This window comes from Acomys russatus, chromosome 20 (assembly GCF_903995435.1).
Source record: "Acomys russatus chromosome 20, mAcoRus1.1, whole genome shotgun sequence".
Taxonomy (NCBI): domain Eukaryota; kingdom Metazoa; phylum Chordata; class Mammalia; order Rodentia; family Muridae; genus Acomys; species Acomys russatus.
The window spans coordinates 37,986,177-38,007,573 of record NC_067156.1 but is presented as its reverse complement, the minus strand read 5'-3'; the positions used below and the strand labels follow the sequence as shown (position 1 = coordinate 38,007,573).

At 37.8% G+C, this 21,397-nt stretch overlaps 1 protein-coding gene across 1 annotated transcript; it reads left to right on the top strand.

The window, feature by feature from the left end:
* Positions 1-16,276: 16,276 nt before the first annotated feature.
* Pudp (pseudouridine 5'-phosphatase) lies at positions 16,277-16,978 on the top strand. Its single transcript, XM_051163010.1, has one exon. The coding sequence runs from the start codon at positions 16,277-16,279 to the stop codon at positions 16,976-16,978; it is 702 nt and encodes a 233-aa protein (XP_051018967.1).
* Positions 16,979-21,397: the final 4,419 nt, after the last annotated feature.

Here is a 21,397-nt window from a genome sequence, read left to right as displayed (position 1 = left end):
GGTGAGCTGTCCCTGCCCCTTACTTGTTGTAGCACTTGGGAAAGCAACATAGTGGATCTGGCCCTAATGGCTGAGGCACAAGTGAACCAGCCCTGAGGATGTGGAATAGGAAGGGTTAACCCAGTCCCTCACAGGCTGCAGTGCTTAGAATCCTGGGCCTTGCACCTTGACTGCACAGCACAATGGAGCATAAAAGCAAGAGAGTTGATCTAGCCTCCTGCCAGTGGCAGCATTGGGTGGCCTAGCCAGGGCAGTGCTGGAGAACTCACCCTGGAAGTGCAGTTAAGGGAGACCTGGTGGGCTGTCTACCACCCAGGCCCAGATCCAGGTCTCTGAGTTGGCCCACCCCAAAATCTGTGTCATCAGCAAATGCTTGGAATGCATGAGAGGGCCAGTCGTGCTGATCCAAATCTGCAGACTCTCCAAGACACAGAACAACAAAAGGATAACTACATAACCAAGAGGAATCCCAGTGAGGATCCAATACTGATGTTGCCACAGAAGCCAGACCCATGACTCATAGCAATGAATATTTGCAAGAGAAGATGTGTGGATAGAGAGATATATTGTGAGACACACTGTGACATACTATGGTCTCTATGATGAAATGTTTTCTATGCTTTGTTTTTGTTGTTGGTGGTGGTGCTGTGGTTTGTTTTGTTTTTGTTTTTGTTTGTGTTTTTGTTTTTTTGTCTGTTTTTGTATTTGGATTTGTTTTTGTGTGTATGTGTGTGTGTTTTATTTTGGGAGGATTTAAGGGGACAGGGAGATGAGCAGGACTGTGGTCCATAATATGAAACTCACAAAGAATCAATTTATATATATATATGAAGTTTATTGAATGACTTTTACTCTAGGAAATTTTTAATAAAAATATTCAAAGACCTGTGCAAAGATACATACATATATATACATAAATTATACATATATTAATAAATATAATTTTATGTATATATGCTTATATGCAATTTTTGTAATCATAATAACAACTGGAAATAAACTTTTATTAAGTAATAATGTTAATACGCTAGTTAAATAAACATAAAATATCTTAATGAAGAACACTTTCTCAGCCAAGCAGAGAAGCTACATCAGACGCCCTAATGAGAAAAGAAAGTATGCATGGAATATTAAACAAGGAATATAGATTATTCAACAGAAAGCACAGAAATTTAGAGAAAGGGTGAACACTCATAGTCACTCTTCACAACTGTCTAAATGAAAGAGCTATCCTATTTTCTAACAATGGCAAGATCACTCTGAACATGTTATCATCCCTATTTTTAATAAGTGTGCTAGCTTTTGTTTCATAGGCAAAACAAAATTTCATTCCCACTGGCATTTTATTATACTGGTTTTATTACATGTGTGTGCATGAGTGTGTGTGATGTGGTGTCAAGTGTGTGTGCATGTGTGAATGAACGTGTGGCGAGAGTACACGCCTGTGTGCATTTGGAAGGCCAGAGGATATTCTCATACATCACGCTCCATCTTATTCCTTTCAACGAGCAGCTCGCATGTTGGGGCTAGGCTGGTAGGCACTAATCCCCAGAGATATTCCTGCCCTTGCCCTCCCTATTCAGGACCATGTTATGTGTGCCCTGGGATTCAAAGTGAGGACCTTACACTTGCCCTGCAAGCAATGTCGCTCAGTGGTCATCCCTTCAGCCCCCAAACACTAGCACTTTAAATACTACATTCACTGCAAAAATCTACCCCACAGACGTACACATACATACTCACTCAGAAACAGAAATAGATATAGGCTATGGCTTGCTCTAGATACTATACCTTCCTCTTTTTGGTTACTATTAAGTTTTACAATATATTTTATTGGCAATATCTTTATTTTCTCTTTCCCAATTGTTTTTCAACTCAATACAACTGATCTAATAATCAATGTATTTATTCAATGAATAGTTACTACTATGAATTATTCATGAATAATGCAACATATCTGTACTAATATTAAGAGACAAAGCATAACTCAGATACTAAAAAGTATAAAATAGAAAATTCAACAAGTTTATAAAACAAAAAATAATTAACAGGCTATTCATTTTTACTTTAAAGGAAGTTTATTTTAAATCTGCCAATTCGAAAAATTGGCAATGTGAAATATATAGAAAGTCAAGGTGGATATTATCTCACATATTTAAAAGTTGGGTTTTGACAGATATAGAGGGACTTTCTTGGTCCACCTGCTGTTAGAATAAGTCACAGCAACTTTTTAATATTTATAAAGGCTTAAGCACTATAGTGTTTCAGACTCTCTGCCATTCAATCTATCTTCCACCATGACTATTTAACCAAGATCCACCACATGGCCTCTCATCCAGTCCTGGCACCAGTTCCTCTCCATTTCACACTGGCAATACTCTCAAGCCCATTCTACCCACAGAGACCCTCTCTCAGCCCAGCAGTCCTCCCTTTTTTCTCCTGACCATTGGCTGCCAGATCTTTATTAAGCCAATCAAAGAGCAAGGAAGGTGTCCGCTTACACAATACTGAGGCAGGTAATGATCCATAATACCAAGACCCCCTGTTCAGATGTAGCTGATGGGCCGCTGATTCTCCATGCGGTGGGGGGAGAGGAGACTGCTGCTTAACCTCTGACATGCACTTGGGTTTCCAGGATTTGATCACTGCCCTTTGGCAAGATGGCCTAGAAGACACACAGAGGAAGTGGAAGCAGGCTATCCTGATGACACCTAATAGGCTGTCACCATACAGTTGGAGTAGAAGAGCCATCCCCCATCTAGGGGAGGGGAATAGGCAGAAGACGGAGGGAAGAGTAACAATTGGAATGTAATGTGAATAAATTATAATAAATAAAATATACATTTTTTTAAAAGGAAAAAAAAAAGAATAAAACTACCAAAATCTAGCAAGTACTCAGCCCTCTTTGGGTACAGAAATCAACATCTGAATAATACAAAGATAGCTTTCACACAGTGTACAGAAACAGATAAAACATTAAAGAACTTGGAGATGGCTGGTGTAAACAACTGAAGTTGGGGACAACTGTCGAGTGACTGAAAGGTACAAACTAGGATAAACAAATGAAATATTTGTCCTGATGTGACTTTAGTAGAACCTAAGGCTGACGGGGTAAATGATGCCGGACTACCCATGCCAGAACATTAATGATAAGGAAGCACGCTTTATGAATATTTTATTCTTATTTTAAAGATGAAGACTGCAATATGAAAGTAGATTGTAGTCACAACAATTGTGGATTCGGGAGACCTGCGGACAGTTTCTGTGTAACGTGTTAGATCTTGTGCTAGTCTGAGCAATGATAATAGAATTGTGCCCACACAGGACATGTTCTAGAAACAGATTTACCTTGTACTGAGTTGGGAAGGGACGTGGATGACAGGGCTGAGAGTAGTAGACATGCTGGAGCCACTAGAATGTCAGCTGTAGTCTCCCCTGAAACTAATTTGGTTTCTAATATGACCCTGTTATTAATCTGGCTCTTGAAATGCACTTCTAATTTGAAATCCAGCTCATCGTTCTGAGTCCTTTCCTTCTTCAACCCCTATACAGTCTCAGCATGCGCAATCACTTTTTTTTATGTTTCCAAGATCTCTCTCATTTTCTCCAACTGATAACATCCCTTAAATGCTGGGCTCCTTTCCCCCTGACTCTATTTGTTTTTACTCCTCAATCTTTCTCACCCATTGACACAATTTCTGATCTATGTTCCCAGCATAGATATAATTTTCCCAACAGCTCACAGTTTGCTTACCCAACTGTCTACTAAGCAGCATTAGTTTGAATTGCTGGAGTGTCTTCAATATGTTAAAAAGCAAATTTTCATGTTTACGTGTCCCAATTTCACATTTTTAGCTTTCCATATCTCTGGAACTCCATGAGCTGCCACACTGCATTTTAAACCTCAGTTCCTCAATGAACAGAAGTAGTATTGTGTGTACTTACCTTTGCTTTGGCTGCACATAAAGCGTCTCTTGACTTACCATCTCTTGACTTCTAGCTTTATCAACATGATATGTGTGGGCCAATGCAATGATGCCTGACCCAGCCAGAAGTTTAAAAGTTCACTGCCACTGCTCACTATAGCCAAGTTATATAATCAGCTCAAGAATCCAGCAACACATGAATGCATAAAGAAAATGTATGCTATGCACACAGCTGGATTTTATTTATGAATAAAGAAAAATCAAATCATGTAACTTGAACAAAAATGGGTAGAAATATACCTCATGGTCTTAAGCAGACTCAATCAAATAGATATTGTGGGGTTTCTCTCATATGTGGAATTAGAATTTAAATAAACATAAAATATCAACACAGAAGATGAACTCATTTTGGAAATTATGGGTCAAAGAGATAACAGAAATAGTAATGGACAATAAGGATGATTATGAACAAAGTAGTTGATATAAATTCATGAAAATATGAAGCAACATATTGTTTTCTACAATAAACATGATAATTACAAAGACCATTGAGCTATAACACGGGTGGCTGCTGATGCAAGAAGGCCCAGAGGAATTTGAAGTAAAATTGGATCCAACATGGTGCTGTGAGTCAAACACAGTGATGTGCAAGTTCACTTAACAGCTGTATAAATAAGTGGGAAAGAGCATTTTGCACTAATTTGTACACCAATGTTTACAACTAACTTTTTTTTTTATTCTACTGACTTATTTGCACCCATGTCTTCTAACAACCATGTGACTTTTTTTAGGGACATGACTGTATTTTTTATCTTTATATATTCAGTGACCAAAATAAGGCCTAAAGCATTGGAAAATTAATTAATTGTAGACAAGTATAAAAAAGAATAAATTTTTTCTTTTCTTTTTTTCTTTTTGGGTTTTTTGTTCATGTGTTTGTTTGAGATAGGGTTTTTCTGTTGTCCTAGACTCACTTTGTAGACCAGGATGGCCTCGAACTCACAGCAATCCACCTGCCTCTGCCTCCCGAGTGATAGGATTACAGGCATGCACCACCACATCTGGCTTGAAAGAATGAATTCTTAAATGAAAAAAACAGAAGTCAATAAATTTTAGTTTTCTCCATATTATTGAACAAATCAATGATGGGATGAAAAGTATATTTTACCATAATCTCAGTAACCATTTCTAAAAGGAAACCCTACTAGTCCCTTTAACTTAAAAGCCTTAAAATATGCCTTACTAGAAATAATAATTATAAGTATATTAATGAGTTTTAAAATATTATGCGATAGAACAAAATATTTATCCTGATAACAGACTATCTTTGAAGGTACATCTCTGTTGGATCCTATAACTTTGAAAAATATTGTCAGTAAAAGAAGTTATAACTGAGCAAGAGCAGTACTATTCTTAAAGGAAAAAGCTGTTGTAACACAAATAATTATGTCCCTATTATCTGTACATATTGGATATAACTGAAGAGTCAAACCAAATTAGCTTCAGCAGCCCGTCTCTTCCGTGTCTCCTCACATCTGCTCTCCTGTGGAAGTTTTGAAAGCTTATTCTTATTTTTAAGCAGCTCATAAAATTAATTTTTTATTTTTTGTACTTTAGAATTTCAGCATACATTTTACATACCACACCATCATTTAATATATGATCATAGATGAACCATCTCTCTAAAATCTTTTATCTACCCTTATACATAAGGTAGTTTGTGTGTATATATATATATATATGTATATAAATATATATATTCCCCCCCCGGGAAGGATCAGTATATTCTGATTTCTAGATTCCTTGAAAATGAAAATTATTGAGTTCCTGTTTTTAACTATCCAATTTTTTTTTTTATTAACTGAGAACTACATAAGTGCTAAATGATGGAACGGGCATAAAATAATGTAATTATAAGATAATTAAGTTAAGTATCAACCAGTAAAATCAAGTGAATTTATGGAGTATTAACAAAAACCTGGAACCATGATAGTGTAATCATGACACTGCCAGCACACAGTATCCTCTCATGACCAGCTTGCAAACAATACTACTGTACTCTCTGAAACAGCTGAGAGCTATAAATCACATTAATTTGAGGCAGTTAGCATTTCCGTTCAAGTTACTTCAAGCAAATCTCTTTGATATATTTCATTGTAAGAGACCCACTTCAGAAATGATTAAACAATCATGATTATTGATGGTGAAGCAATATTCTAGTTATGCTTCTGTTGATATGATTTAAAAAATGACCAAAAGCAACTTCAGGATGAAGGAGGTTATTTTGTCTTACACTTTGAGGTGACAGTCCATCACTGAGGGGAGTCAGGGCAGAAATTCAGATAGGAAACTGGATGCAGGAACTGAAACAGAAGCCATGGAGGAATTCAGCTTACTAGCTTGTTCTTCGTGGTTTGCTCAGGTTGCTTTCTTACACACCCCAGGATATCTGTCCAAGGGTGCTACCGTCTATACTCTGCAGGGCTCTCCCACATCAGTCATCAAGACAATACTCCCACAGACTTGCCTACAGCCTAATCCTATGGGGCTGTTTTCTTAATTAAGATTTCCTCTTCCAAGCTATGCCTAGGTTTGTCAAATTGCCAAAAGCCAACCAGCACAAATGAGGTTTCTGAAAGAGTGAATGTTGTATTGTTTCCCTTCTAAAGGGTGCGCATCTGACTCAGTAAATAATGGGCTAGTGATGGTGGTCGTAGGGGCAGCGCTGTGTGGTAGTCTTTAGTACTTAGGCATTAACCGTACCTCTTCGTGATTACTTCTTTCACCTTTTCCACATTAAAAAAAGTCTGAGCATATGTCAAAACATCAATCTGGAACTTCAGTTAGCTTTTTGTAGTCTAGTTTGCATTCACAAAATTAGTGGTGAAGAAGTATTTTATCTTAGACTGGGTTCTGGATTTTTAAGGTGAATTAGAACAGTATCCCAAATTTTAAGAATTTTTTACTCTGGAAGAGTCAATGTAATGATAGATTATTTTTTTCACTGAAAAGACCTAGGAAAACTCAACAGCTGGTCAGCGTATTCAACAAATGTCTATCCAAGTACCACTGATGACCTCCCACCCTTGTTTTGTCTTAATGGAAAAGTTGCAGTGCTTTTACTCTGAAAGACTACTTCTAGATACTAGTCATGTTTTGTTTGTGTTTTTTTTTTTTTTAAGAGAAGAAGGGTCTTTGGAAATAATGGTCTAGTATTTAATAAGACTTTCTTCTTAGTTAGACTTGGTAAGCAAGCAAAACGCATGGCATCATGCCGTGCTCTCCTCTTCCCTGGTTTACAGGGATGGAGGAGGAATCACCACAGATCAATGGCATTTCTGTTGCTGTTTTCAACTGACTTATTTTGGCTCTCCAACTTCTGCTCAACCAGCATGGATAAAAGTCTTTTTTATCCCTTCATTCATCCTATTCTATTTTATTTCCTCCTGAGACAAAGTCTCATGTAGTCCAGACATTGAACACACTAATTAGCTGTATGTGGTCTAGGAGTTCCAATTCTCCTGCTACTTTGAAAGGGCTGGGATTACAGGATTGTGTCAGTAGGTTTGGTTCATGTATCGGTGAAAATTCAACTCAAGGCATCGTGTGTTTTAAGAAAGCTCCCCATCCCCGAGATGCATACCCAGTCCTGACTCTGTTCTTACTGCAATTGATTATTCCCCAATTGTTCAGTATCTATCATTAAAGGCTAGAACTGAACACTGAAACTATCATTTGTCATATTTGAGCTCAATTGACTGTGGTTTTAGTGTGCTTATTAAGTGGTTATGAGGAATGGTTGGATGCTAGGCTATTCCTACGTCATTCCATCTAAGTTTTCTAACATTTGAATAGAAAATATATTAAATGTTGAAGTGTACATGCAGTAAAACAGTGCTGAAATGTTGTTTACATACTTTCGTCAACTGTGGTACGATGCACTGCTGTCCCAATAATACCAGTTCATTGAAAATCTAATGCCCCAGTGGAACTATATTTTGCTTATGTAATAGGCAACTTTAAATTTTTTAAAATTACTGTCTGGGTGTGTAGTCATGGCACACATATGGAAGTCAGTGAACAATCTGAGGGGAAATAGTTCTCTCCTCCCACCAAGTAGTCAGGCTTACTGGCAAGCACTTTTACCTGCTAAGCCATCTCATTAACCTTTTCTATTTCTTGCATAATGAAATACCTGAGATGGGGTAGTAAGCAATAAAGAGGTGTGGTTCTTTGATTTGGTTTGGTTCCATTTTATTTAACTCACAGCTATGGAGGCTGAATGTCTAGAGAGGATGACACAGGCTCTTTAGTGTACCCTTAGTGGTATCATTTCATAGAGGGTAATTTTAGTGACAAAGTTGTGGGGAGTCATGTTGCATCCCATGACAGAGACAAGGAGCATGCTAATCTATATCTGAGTCTGGTCTCTGTCCTTCTTATGAATATAGCAGAATTCAAGCTTCTACATCTAATCTCATTCTGAAGTTCCCACCTCTAAATGCTGATGGTCAAAGTGAATTTCAATTTTGTTAATACTAGCAATTACATGACTTACTTAAATTGTTAAATCAGCTGGGCAAACCATATTGAAACAATTAACAGCTTCACATTAAATGCCAAAGGAGTGTGAATGGTAGGACTGCTTGCTATTCTTTTTTTTTTTTTTTTAATTTATTCTTGTTACATCTCAATGTTTATCCCATCCCTTGATCCTCCCATTCTTCCCTCCCCCCCATTTTCCCATTATTCCCCTCCCCTATGACTGTTCCTGAGGGGGATTACCTCCCCCTGTATATGTTCATAGGGTATCAAGTCTCTTCTTGGCAACCTGCTGTCCTTCCTCTGAGTGCCACCAGGTCTCCTCCTCCAGGGGACATGGTCAAATGTGAGGCACCAGAGTACATGAGAAAGACATATCCCACTCTCCAGAAGATGCTCCAGCACACAATAAGAAAATTTGCTCAACCATGTTCATAGCAGCCTTATTCATAATAGCCAGAACATGGAAACAGCCTAAATGTCCATCAGTAGAAGAATGAATAAAGAAACTGTGGTACATATACACTATGGAATACTACTCAGCTATTAAAAACAAGGAATTCCCGAAATTTGTGGATAAATGGATTGAGCTAGAAATGATCATAATGAGTGAGTTAACCCAGAAGCAGAAAGACTCAAATGGTATATACTCACTTATATCTGCATACTGCTTGCTATTCTTAAAAGGACAATAATGGAGTGAAAACATCGTCATTTCATCTTTAAAATTTCATTCAGAAAATGGAATTCCTAATGCATCTGATCTACTCTTGACATTGTCTAAAGAATGAGTGTGTCCGTATTTTGGTGCCTCATATTTGACCTGGTAGAGCTCAGAGGAAGAATAGCAGGTTGCCAAGAAGAGACTTGATACCCTATGAGCATATACAGGGGGAAAAAATCCCCCTCAGGAACAGTCATAGGAAAGGGGAATGGGGGGAAAATGGGGGGGAGGGAAGAATGGGAGGATACAAGGGATGGGATAACCATTGAGATGTAACAAGAATAAATTAATTAAAAAAATTTTTTTAATTTAAAAATAAATAAAGAAAGAATACATAAAATAAAAAAAACACACAGACAATACCAACCAACCAAAAAAAAGAAAGAAAGAAAGAAAGAAAGAATGAGTGTTTCAGAGTAGGCTGTTTAAGGAAAATATTTCCTCTGGGTCTGTTTATCGTACCTCATTGGCTTTCTGACTTATCAAGACATTTGAAAGCTAAAGTCCCAGATCATTCTCTTTACTAGAAAAAAAAATAGATATGTCCTATCACAGTCTATCTTTGAAAAGAAAGTATTTGCTGAATTCAGGACAAAAGACAAAATTTAAAATACTCGAAAAGTAGGGGTTCAAAACTAATTCAGAACTTTATTATGTGTTCTCAAATTCTATTTAAAATAAGGCATGTAATCTGAATCGGCTATGATTTACCTCCACGTGCTGAAGTATCGTGGAAACCATTATTTCATTTATTCAGTTCTATCGCTCGTCTAGGTATATTTTTGTAATGAAATCTTATATCCTACTTATTACAGAAAATATAAGAGTGAGATAAAATTGGGCTTAATTTTTAGCTCTATCACGTATATCCCATGCAATCTTAGCAAAGGTATTTCAAACATTAGTTCCTTTGATCATATAAAGGAAATAAACGATTTTTCTATGAAAAAAAAAGTTACTTGTGCAGGAGTATGATAATAGGTATTTTCTATTTTCTGGCCTTAAAACAATAATTTAGAAGTATAAGTCTTTATATTCTCTGGAGAAAACTCATACTGATATTTTATATCTATGTTTCAGAAAGAACACAGGAACTTACATTTCAAATAGACTCTTTCCGGCTTAGCCTCTTTGCCCCCTCAGAGTCTTTGTCCTGACACTGTCACTACAACATGTGCCCCAACTGCTGTAGCTACCAGGTACTAAGGCCTCACTGTCTTTCCCTTCCCCAACACCACAGTAAAAGCTTAATTGGCATGGTGATCCAGAAGAGCAGCAACCCCTTTGCCTCAGGATGGAAACATTCTGGCTTGCTTCCCATAAGAGGTCAGGCGAGAGCATCCCCTTCAATCCCCTCAGAGACCTTTCTCATTCTGTCATAGTTCTCTCCGCTGCCAGTCACCCTTGGTAAATCCACTCACCACACCACTGTCTCAAGCTCTGCCTCATCAAAACCGATGAGTGTGATGTGTGAGCAGAGTTTCACTAAAAATTATAGCTAGATCTGGCTTTGAATTCCAGTTTAGGAAGTAGACACATACATATATTTTAAGTAGTTATTTTATTTTTATTTATTTGGAGACTGTGAAACTTTAAGTTAGGCAGGCAACTGGATGACATTGGAAGCAAAAAGCAGAATAAGAGAAAAAGGCCCTTAGCTTCCTGCTAGGCTTTCCTTAGTCTGGGAAGCATCTCACAGAGACACGATCTCTTTTTGAGGGCCTGACACACAAGGAACACAAAGTCCTCTGGCAGTGAGAGATGGAAAATGTATTTGATGTAGGGGATGGCTGGAAAATGAACCAGTAAGAAACTGGTAAGGATTGAGAATGCAAAAGAAAAATACAAAAGGTGATGGAAGCACAGATCTTTGATGCTACAGTTCTTTCTGGGAAATTCAAGATTGATTGGAAAAGGTAGCAATTTTTAAAGTTATTGAATTTTATATTGTTCCCTACGAATTCTAAAGGCCACAGGAACATCCTCCAGTAGATGTGATTTTAATTTTTAGTATTTTTTTTCTAAAGCTCTTAGTAGATAATATGAAGGAATCATGGGACCAACCTGTCTGGCCTTGCCTTTAGAATTCTTTGGGTGAAGCGACAGCCTACAGACTGGGAAATAATCTTCACCAACCTTACATCTGACAAATGTCTAATATCCAAACTTTATAAAGAACTCAAGAAATTAAACGCCACCAAACCAAATAACCCAATTGAGAAATGGGGCTCAGAATTAAACAGACAATTCTCAACAGACGAATAACAAATGGCTGAGAAACACTTAAAGAAATGCTCAACATCTCTAGTCATCAGAGAAATGCAAATCAAAACAACTCTGAGATTCCATCTTACACCCATCAGAATGGCTAAAAGCAAACATTCACGTGACAACACATGCTGGCGAGGATGTGGAGAGAGAGGAACACTCCTTCATTGCTGGTGGGAATGCAAACTAGTACAGCCACTTTGGAAATCTATCTGGTGCTACCTTAGAAAAATGGGAATAGGGGTTCCTCAAGACCCAGCTATTCCACTCCTTGGAATATACCCAGAAGATGCTCCAGCACACAACAAGAAAATTTGCTCAACCATGTTCATAGCAGCCTTATTCATAATAGCCAGAACATGGAAACAGCCTAAGTGTACCTCAGTAGAAGAATGGATAAAGAAACTGTGGTACATTTACATTATGGAATACTACTCAGCTATTAAAAACAAGGAATTCCCAAAGTTTGTGGACAAATGGATTGAACTAGAAATGATCATAATGAGTGAGCTAACCCAGAAGCAGAGAGACTCAAATGGTATATACTCACTATAACTGGACACTAGCCCAAAGGGCAGGTCCCATGAAATTCTGCACCCACCAGGAAAGTGGAATAGAGGTGAGAACATCCTATTGAGACTCTAGGTGAGAAAAATATAGGGGATAAAGAAGTAGGTGGATCCAGAGGGTCCTAGAAACCTACAAGAGGAACATTATGATGGGTGGATCTGAGCCCAGGGGTTCTGCTTGATGAAAGGCACCAACCAAGGACAAAACGTGCAGCCATCATCAAACCCCTACCCAGATCTAACCAAGGGACAGAACATTCTCCAGAGTTAAGTGGAGACTGGGGACTGACTTTCACAGGATCTCTGGTGCCCCATATTTGGCCATGTCCCTTTGGTGGGGAGGCCCAATGGCACTCGGAGGAAGGATAGCGGATACCAAGAAGAGACTTGATACCCTAGCACCATATTCAGGGGGAGGAGGTCCCCCTCGGTCACAATCATAGGGAAGGGGGATTGGGGTGAAAGTGGGAGGGAGGGAGGAATGGGAGGATGTATGGGATGGGATAGAAAATGAGATGTAATATGAATTATTTTATTTTTCAATAAAAATGTGTTTAAAAAAATAAAAAATAAAAAAAATATATAGAATTCTTGTGTGATGATATAAGTCACAGTCCAGACTTCTTCTATATTTCCTTTAACTACCATGCTACATTAGAGGTTCTTTATCACATATTTGTGCATTTATATCATATATATGTATGAGTATTACATGCACATTTAGGCTCTTCTCCAGTGTTATATAAACGAAATATATCACAGAAAATATCAAGTGATTTCTCCACTATTACATAAAAATAATGGGACCAAGCTTCAAATACAGAGCAGCTTGGTTCCCAAGCCCAGGTTGAAAGGCAGCAAGGTGGTGTCTGAGGATTCTTCACCGACTTACTATCAACTTCCTTCCACAAAGCCAGGTGAGTTGATACTCACTCAGTTACTTCCATAAAATGCACCTAAAAACAAGATCATGAACTTTGATGTTTTTATGTCTCTGTAGCAAATTTGGATTACCAAACAGAAAACTCTGCCTCTGTCTGAAATGCTTCCTATAGACAGGTCCACTGGCATACACTAACATTACTTGGGCTAAGTATATCCAAGACCTACCCCAATGAAACCTGGCAAAGTCAGTTTTTAAACGTGTTTTTTTTTTTTAATTAAGCACTTTACAGATAAACAAAGGAGAGTTTCTGCTCATACAGAAAAGAAGGAAAACCTTGGAAATTTATGATTAAATTTTACTGCACTGACTATCTTTCATAATTTTTGATTATTTCTCTTTTTAAGTATCATGTCTGCTCTGCTTTTGACAGTCATAGTATGCTCTGGGTTCACTTTCCTATTTTATGCAAGGTTGTCCATTGCAGTGTTCCTAGGTGTCATTCTTGGCAGTTAAAAAAGTAACTAGTGAATTTCCAAAGTAGGTCAATTTTAGAACCAGTTTGAAATGCTTATTTTATTTTTTAAAAATATATAAAGTTACAAAGCAAATCAGAAGGAAGTTCTTAATTTTCTGCATTGCATGTGTATGTGGAGGGGGATGTTACAGCAGCTCACGAGTAGTTAAATTAGAAGTCCAAAAAAGAACAAGCAAATTCATGCATGTCTACAGCTGCTGGCCCAGTTATAAGTGAGTGAACAAGATCTATAAGATCTTTTAAAAAGACTTGAAAACTTTATTACACTATATAATTTTATTATTTCTCCGAAAATGTGGGAACATTGTTGTCAGGTTTAATTTTTTAGGTGACACCAGAAACCCAGATACTCTTGCATAACATTACTGATTTATAAATATTCTCAACTTATTTTAAACCATAGCACAGAGCAACAAGGGAAATCTGCGCCAGTGTTGCCTCTGTAATTTTAACTTTCAACTTTTGTTGATTAGTGTGCTCTGTCTGTGTAATGTCCTAACGACTAGCCCAGTTCAATCTATTATGGTGTGATTTCGAATGATAGACACATAAATACCAAAGCTCACTAGCTCAGCATCTCTTATGCAATATTGAAAAACAACACAAAGCCTAATCCATTGTCCAGTGAGGTTTAGAAGAATTAATAACACATGTGAATTACAAAAGTATTCAGTTTATGTGGTAAGATGAATTTTAGCTCCCTGTAACAACTTATTAAAGAACAAGAAGGCAACAGTTGGGAAGTAATCAGGATAAATAATATAGAGACAAAAATAAATGACCTTAGGGAGGTAAAACAATAGGACTTAGGAAAAAGGCAGAGCAAATGAGACAGGTAAAGAACTATTGTAGAAAGGTATAATATGATGGCTATGCTTCAGGAGTAGAACATCAGATAAAATTTTCTCAGTCTTTACTATAGTTCAGAGCTCAAGCATTAAGTGGCAACTCAGGCCCCTACTTTTACCATCCTTGTGACCCTTCACTTCTCATGCTTGTTTCCTCACTGGGAAGATGAGAATAATACTATATACAGTATGCTTTATTTTAAGAATTTATGTAAGATATCTGAGATATGATTTAATATTTAATATATTTAGTATGTTATAAACAATAAACAAATGTTAATGATCTTTGTAATTTTTAAGTTAGGCTTTAGTTTGGGGTAAAGATTCTTTTATATACTGTTAGTTTCTCATACAAACTTAATTTCAAACTTTATATTTGAAATACAGTTCTCCTTCATGTCTGTTTAAGGATTTCAGAAATTGACAAAGGGATAATTTGTATGTGTGTATGCAAATACACACTCATTTTTAAGTCTGGATGGACATGCAACTACTGATTTACAGCTCTTACTGTGATGTTTTGATGGATCTATTTCCTGTGTAATTAGCATATTGACACAGTATTAAGTATGTTTTCTTATTATGATTTAATCCTAAATGCAGTAGCTAATGGCATTCTGCCCTGGCTCTTGGTACTTTCGAAGACTTACTTTACATATTTAATTTTGCAACCAATTTAAATAATTCTTTGTAGTGGTGATTGCTTTGGTTTGGGGTTAGGTTTGACACTTGGATTATTTACTATCTTCAAATTGCCTAGAGTTGACATACACAGATCATCACCCATCAATTTACAACTTTTATACAATTTTATTTGTTTGAAATCTGCAGCTTCTTGGTTATTATGACCACTTTGGAAATAATTCACAACACAAAAATCTAAGAACTATAAGATTAAATCTTTATTCTACAGTGTTTGACATGACTACCACCTGCCTCTCCCATGACGTTGTCTGAATAGGGCACTGAATTTCTTTTTTTTTTAATTATTATTTTAACTTATGCATGTGGATACTTTGCCTGGATGTGTGTCTGTGCACCATGTGCATATACATGCAATAACCAAGGACACCAGAAAAGGGTGTCAGATCCCAGGAAATTAGAGTTACATAGGGTTGTAAGCTGCTATGTGGGTGAGAGGAATCAAACATGAGTCCCCTGGAAAAGCAGCAGGTGCTCTTAATGGCTGAGCTACACCTCCAGTCCCTTAAGTCTTGCTCAGGATTACTTAGGACCTAAGTAATCAACTTAACTTTATTTGTTAGTGACAAATGTGGGGCAAGGATGATTCTAGTTCTGATGTCTGCAGATCCTGTCAAAATTCATATTTCTGCAGAATATGAAGTGATTGAGTTTCTGCCTGTCATCTGTAACAAGAGTGATCAGAAATCCATTAAGATGGTTTAAGAAAATTTGTTCTCTTCATGCGTTAAACTCCTTGATGAACTAATGCCTCCTTAGAAAAACAAACGAAGGCTCACCAGAAAAGACTCCCTTTATCTAGTTTTTGATAAAATAATTCAATTTTCCTGAGATACCTTTTCTTTTAAAATGTCTATTATCTTTTAATTGCTAATTTCATATTCTTACAACATTGTTTTATTTTGTGAATGAAGGATGGGTTTGTTTGTTTGCTTGCTTGCTTGTTTGGTTAAGGTAGAATTTACTCCTTTGATTCTTTCTCCTTCCGTTTCCATGTCTGCTTCCTGATTCATTCCAAATGGATTCGTTTCTACCAAGTTTTGTATTTCATAAATAATGCATCGTGATGTCTCCTTTATTTCCTATATTATTTTTTGCTTCCTTGCTTCTTGTTTAGTGTTTACCTGGTGATTTTGTTAAGCTCGTGACTCTACAGTTTTCTTGAATTGTCAGCCTGCCATGGAAATAGGTCATAGAGGCTCACACCACGCATGTGTAGGACAAGTTATCTGGGCATGCGCTCTTCTTCTGACCCAGCCCATCTGCCGCCCTCAGTATGGCGGACGCGGTTCCTGTGCCCCAGTTTCGGCCAGTTACACACCTGATATTTGACATGGATGGACTGCTTCTGAATACTGAAGACTTATATACTGAGGTATTTCAAGAAATATGCCATCGCTACGGAAAGCAATACGATTGGGATGTCAAGGCCCTGGCCATGGGAAAGAAGGCTCTAGAAAGTGCAGAGATCATAGTAGAGGTCCTGAAGTTACCCATGTCCAAAGAAGAGCTTTTGGAAGAAAGCCAGGCGAAGCTGAAGGAGATTGTGCACACAGCTTCGCTCATGCCAGGAGCTGATAAGTTGATCCACCACCTGCGGAAAAACCACCTACCGTTTGCCCTGGCCACCAGCTCCGGGACCCTCTCCTTCCAAAGGAAGACCACTCAACACAAGGCATTCTTTGGTTTATTTAGTCACATTGTTCTGGGAGATGATCCTGAGGTTCTGTACGGCAAGCCAGCCCCAGACTTATTTCTTACCTGTGCCAAGAGGTTTTCTCCTCCCCCTGATCCAGAAAAATGTCTTGTCTTTGAAGATTCTCCAAATGGAGTAGAGGCAGCTGTGGCTTGTGGCATGCAGGTGGTCATGGTACCTAATGAAAACCTGCGCATAGAGCTGACCAAAAAAGCCACCTTGGTGCTGAGTTCACTGGTAGACTTCGAACCTGAAATGTTTGGTCTACCTGCTTATGAGTGAGGGGGTGAAGGGTGAACATCCTGCTTGTGGACCTCATGGAACCCAAAGCTGGTTCATGACCCACATTGCTTAGGGGAAAAGTTAGGAAACCAACAGCATCCAGATTGTCCTTCATTGTCACTGCAGGTCATAAAGTTGTCTGTTGCATTATTTATTTGGCCTCATCTGTGAGTTGCTCTACATTTGACAGTGGAAACAAAACAAGAGAGAGCCCAGACTTAACAATCAGCAGTTGCCTTCTAAAGTAAAGCTGACCTGGTGTACAGAAAAGGGAGTGTGCATCCATGTATATATACACGTGAATATGCCTGCTATGTAATTACATGTGTGCATCATGTGTATGTTTATGGATATATATGCATTTGTGTAAGGTATATAGTATCCCCAAATAAAATAAAAATCACATGTTCTCTTCTTTTTCATATTAGTCTTTCTGAACATTGACAGTTGGGAAATATAAACCACATATCCATATATGGATGTGTCTTTATATGTGTGTATAAATATATGTACATCTATAGTACATGTGCGTAATATATACAGCTTCTAGTCTTTCAGAGTTGACATTAACAGTGCAGTGCTGATGAGTGAGATGGTCCCACTCTCTGCTCATTAGCCTGAGAGTGAACAGGCTGGGTAAGAACAATTGTCCTCCTCATCAGCAAGCTTTATTTTTCTACCTCAGAAAAAATATGTATCTCTTTAAGAATATTAATTTTATATTTTAAAAAGATTTATTATATATTTATTGAAACAGGACCCTACCATGTACCCCTGGCTAGTCTGGGACTAGCTATGTAAATCAGAATGAATTTGAACTTACAAAGACCCACCTGACTCTGACTCTGCCTCCTGAATGCTAAGATTAAAGGTATGAGCCTCCTCACTCAGACCCATATGTTTTACTTTCAAATTACATGTATGCCCAAAGAAAAAAAAGCTGGGCGTGGTGGTGCACACCTTTGATCACAGCACTCTGGAGTAAGATCACTGTGAGTTTGAGGCCAGCCTGGTCTACAAAGTGAGTCTAAGACAGCCAAGGCTATACAGAGTAACTCTGTCTCAAAAAGCCAATAAATAAATAAATAAATAAATAAATAAATAATATTACATGTATGTATATGTAGCTGTGCGGGGGTATGTTCACTCAAGTGAAGGAACCTACAGACTATTCCCTGGAGCTAGAGTTCCAGGCACTTGTAAGATGACAGATGCCAGTGCTGGGAACCAAACAAGAATCCTCTGTAAGAACAGAATATGCTGATATCTCTCTAGTCCCTGATATTGCACTGTTGATGTACACTTGAAGTGTACTATTTTTGTACTTGGTTGGTAAGACTTAGAGCTTGGCATAATTGACTGGCACTCTTGGTACTTTCATGTTTCTGTGGATTATCTTAGTCTTTGTAGTTCAGCTACAAATTGCCAAAGTAAAATCATTTTTAAAAAAGAAAAAGAAATGTAAAATACAGGAGCTCTGTCCACTCCAAGCTGAAGTCACCCTTCTAGAGAATTCAGCAATTCATTATTGTTATTGCATTTTTCAGTTCCGTGGGGTACATGCCTCTGTGCCTCTGAAAGAATGAGTGCTGATGACTGTCCCTGGATGTGGGGATTTTTTTTTATATTCAGAGATTGGGCCTGAAAGGAGATGTCTGGATTTGCTTTTGGTAAGGCTAGAAAGGATGTTTTTTTCCCCTATGACTCTTGGAAATAGTAGTTATATACATTTAGTGTGTGTATATATCCTTAGTTTCTCATAAATCATAAAGCTAATTAAAATGCAAACCAAATTTATTTAACTGTTAAATGAATTTTAAGAGAAAAATGTTTTACTGCTGCCTACTTTCTTGTATACAACTTTGTTCTCTCAGCATTTTCACATACCTATATCACTTTATCTGTGTGTACATAATACCCATCCTCATTTATTGTAGATCATATGTTGTAAATTATCCCACCTGATAAAATTTCCATTGCTCTCATTGCCTGTGATGCCTTTGTGGTCATCCATGAACAAATATGAGCATATGGAGAAGTTCTGAGTTGGCCACTGCACATATTAGGTGACATCAGACAAGGTGTTATAGGGCTTTTTTGTTTTAGGTCTGCTACTGACGATGTGTCCATCTCCCAGCCTGTTAGTGGCAGGCATTCTGTGTGTTTGTGTTTTGGTTGGCTGGATCTCTGTTTAGAATGTTTTATATTATTGCAAAGTGCAAGAAGCATGAGCTGTCCTCATAAAGGAAATATGAGAGTCAGATATATTCTACTCAGGGTGACTAGTAGTGCTACTGATTGTGAATTCAATACCACTAAGTCCATAGTATATTAAATATGGTGCCATCAAAGAAAAATGTACACAAGGCAAGGCTATGTGGAGGGTTTGTTTGTTTGTTGACAAAGATGTAACCCAAGGCTTGGTGGAAACTACCCCAGCATTTCCTCTAAGAATAATCACCCAGTTTCTCTAATGTCACTTTATGGAAAACTATAGGTAAAGAAAATAGTCTATACCATATAGACTTTGAAGTATATATTATTCATTCATGTAGAAAATAGCATATTTACCCAATTCTCTCTCTCTCACACACACACACACACACACACACACACACACACACACACACACACACACACACATTTTAACAGCTACTCAAAACAAACTTAGATGCTAGTTTATGGGGTATAAATCTTTAGAAGACAAAACTTCATCATTTACATTCTGTTCACTAGGACAGATTGCCTCACACTAAGTTGTGCTTTCTTTTAAAGGAGCAGCTTAGCAAAACATTCAATCATTTTCTGGGAATTAAATACACACCAAAGTCTTTGTATCAAGAGCTTTAGGGTTCTTATTCCTGCTTGATACTTCTCTGCCAACTCATTTTACCTAACTGGATTTCACTCTAGCAGCAGCTGCTTCCATTAGGCCTTGATCTGGGGGTTGATGCCACTAGCAGGGAAAATAAAGTCAGTCATGGCATGTCACTTGCAGGGCTTAGGCTTCTAGGGAAAGGGTTAGAAATTCAATGTCCTTGCCCAGAGACTCCGGACCTTCTCAGGTAAGGAAACAGAGTTCATCATCCCTTCCAAACTGCAGGGATAGACTTTATCCATCAAATTTCAGAGAAATCCATTTAACACTTATATTTTTTTTATTATTTTTATCAATTAAAATAGACCTGAATATATAGATAGATATTGATTTGGCCATTCACTTATTTAACCGATGGTTGTTGGTTGTAAACCATGTGTGAAGTTCTATGTAAGACAGGGATGAGACCAATTTCCTGCCATTAAGGATCATTCCATCTTAAATACAGAAAGAAAGTAAGTATATAAATGCTTTCAAATAGGGATAATGATATGAAGTACACAAAGCAAAGCAGTATGGTAGAGAGTACCTAGGCTTGGGAAAGGGGAGCATACTGCTTCTTTAAATACATAGGCCAGAGAGGCAGCAGACTTCCTAAGAAAAGGCTTAGGCCCCTTCCATACCTGAGGTTGTGCTGCAAAGGCGTCTCAAGCACGTGTAGCAGCACATTCGCTGTGCTCTCTTGGTCACCTTGATGACACCCATGCATATGTACTAGTGACAACAGAAACTAACGTACCCCAGGATTGCCATTATCTACTAGGACAAATAGTAAGTTACATATCTGACCAGAAACTGGAAAAAATGACACACCATAAGAAAAGGCAAAAATCTTCCACTGTTGTGTTTATTTGCATCCATGTATTCACGATGAGAAAGGCTTCTGGGAAGATGACACTAATTAAACGAGGCCTTGAAGGAAGTGGTAGGAAATGTCTCTGCAGAAGGACTGAGAAATGTGTCAATATAAGAAGTAATTGTGCATGTGTATACAGAACTGAACTAAAGCCTTGGGTTTGAGTTCAGAGAACAGGGAGTTAGTCTGGAAATGTCTCATTTATATGGCTAAATGCCATGAGAATCAGGCTAAGGATCTAGTTTCTGTTTCATGTTTTCCTGGAAGTTCTTAGATGCAAAGATGCAATCCCAGTGGTGCCTAAAGGCATTTTGGCATTGGTGTTTAAAGGAAAGCTGAAAGAAGTAAGAAACTAGGAGACCTCCCTTTGGCAGTTCATGAGTTCTGGAGACAACTGTTCTGCACATCAGAGCATCAATGAGAATTATGAAGGAGGAAGCAGACACACTTGGTATTTAGGCTCAGAAACTTGGTTCGCTTGAGGCTGAGATGTCTGTTTGGTAAGAATGATGAGAAGAGTTGAAAGACTTTGTTTTCTGGTTTGTTATTTTGCTTTTGAGAATCAGAGTGATAAAGTGACACCTTTACTAAGTAGATGTTAGAAATGGAGGAGAAGGAGACAAAGACAAGCATTGGAAGGCCACTCCTAGTTGTTAGAATCTATATATAAAAATGCAAGAACAAC

What these genes read in the sequence shown, in the direction of transcription:
- Pudp (XM_051163010.1), top strand. Translation starts at nt 16,277, where the DNA reads ATGGCGGACGCGGTTCCTGTGCCCCAGTTTCGGCCAGTTACACACCTG.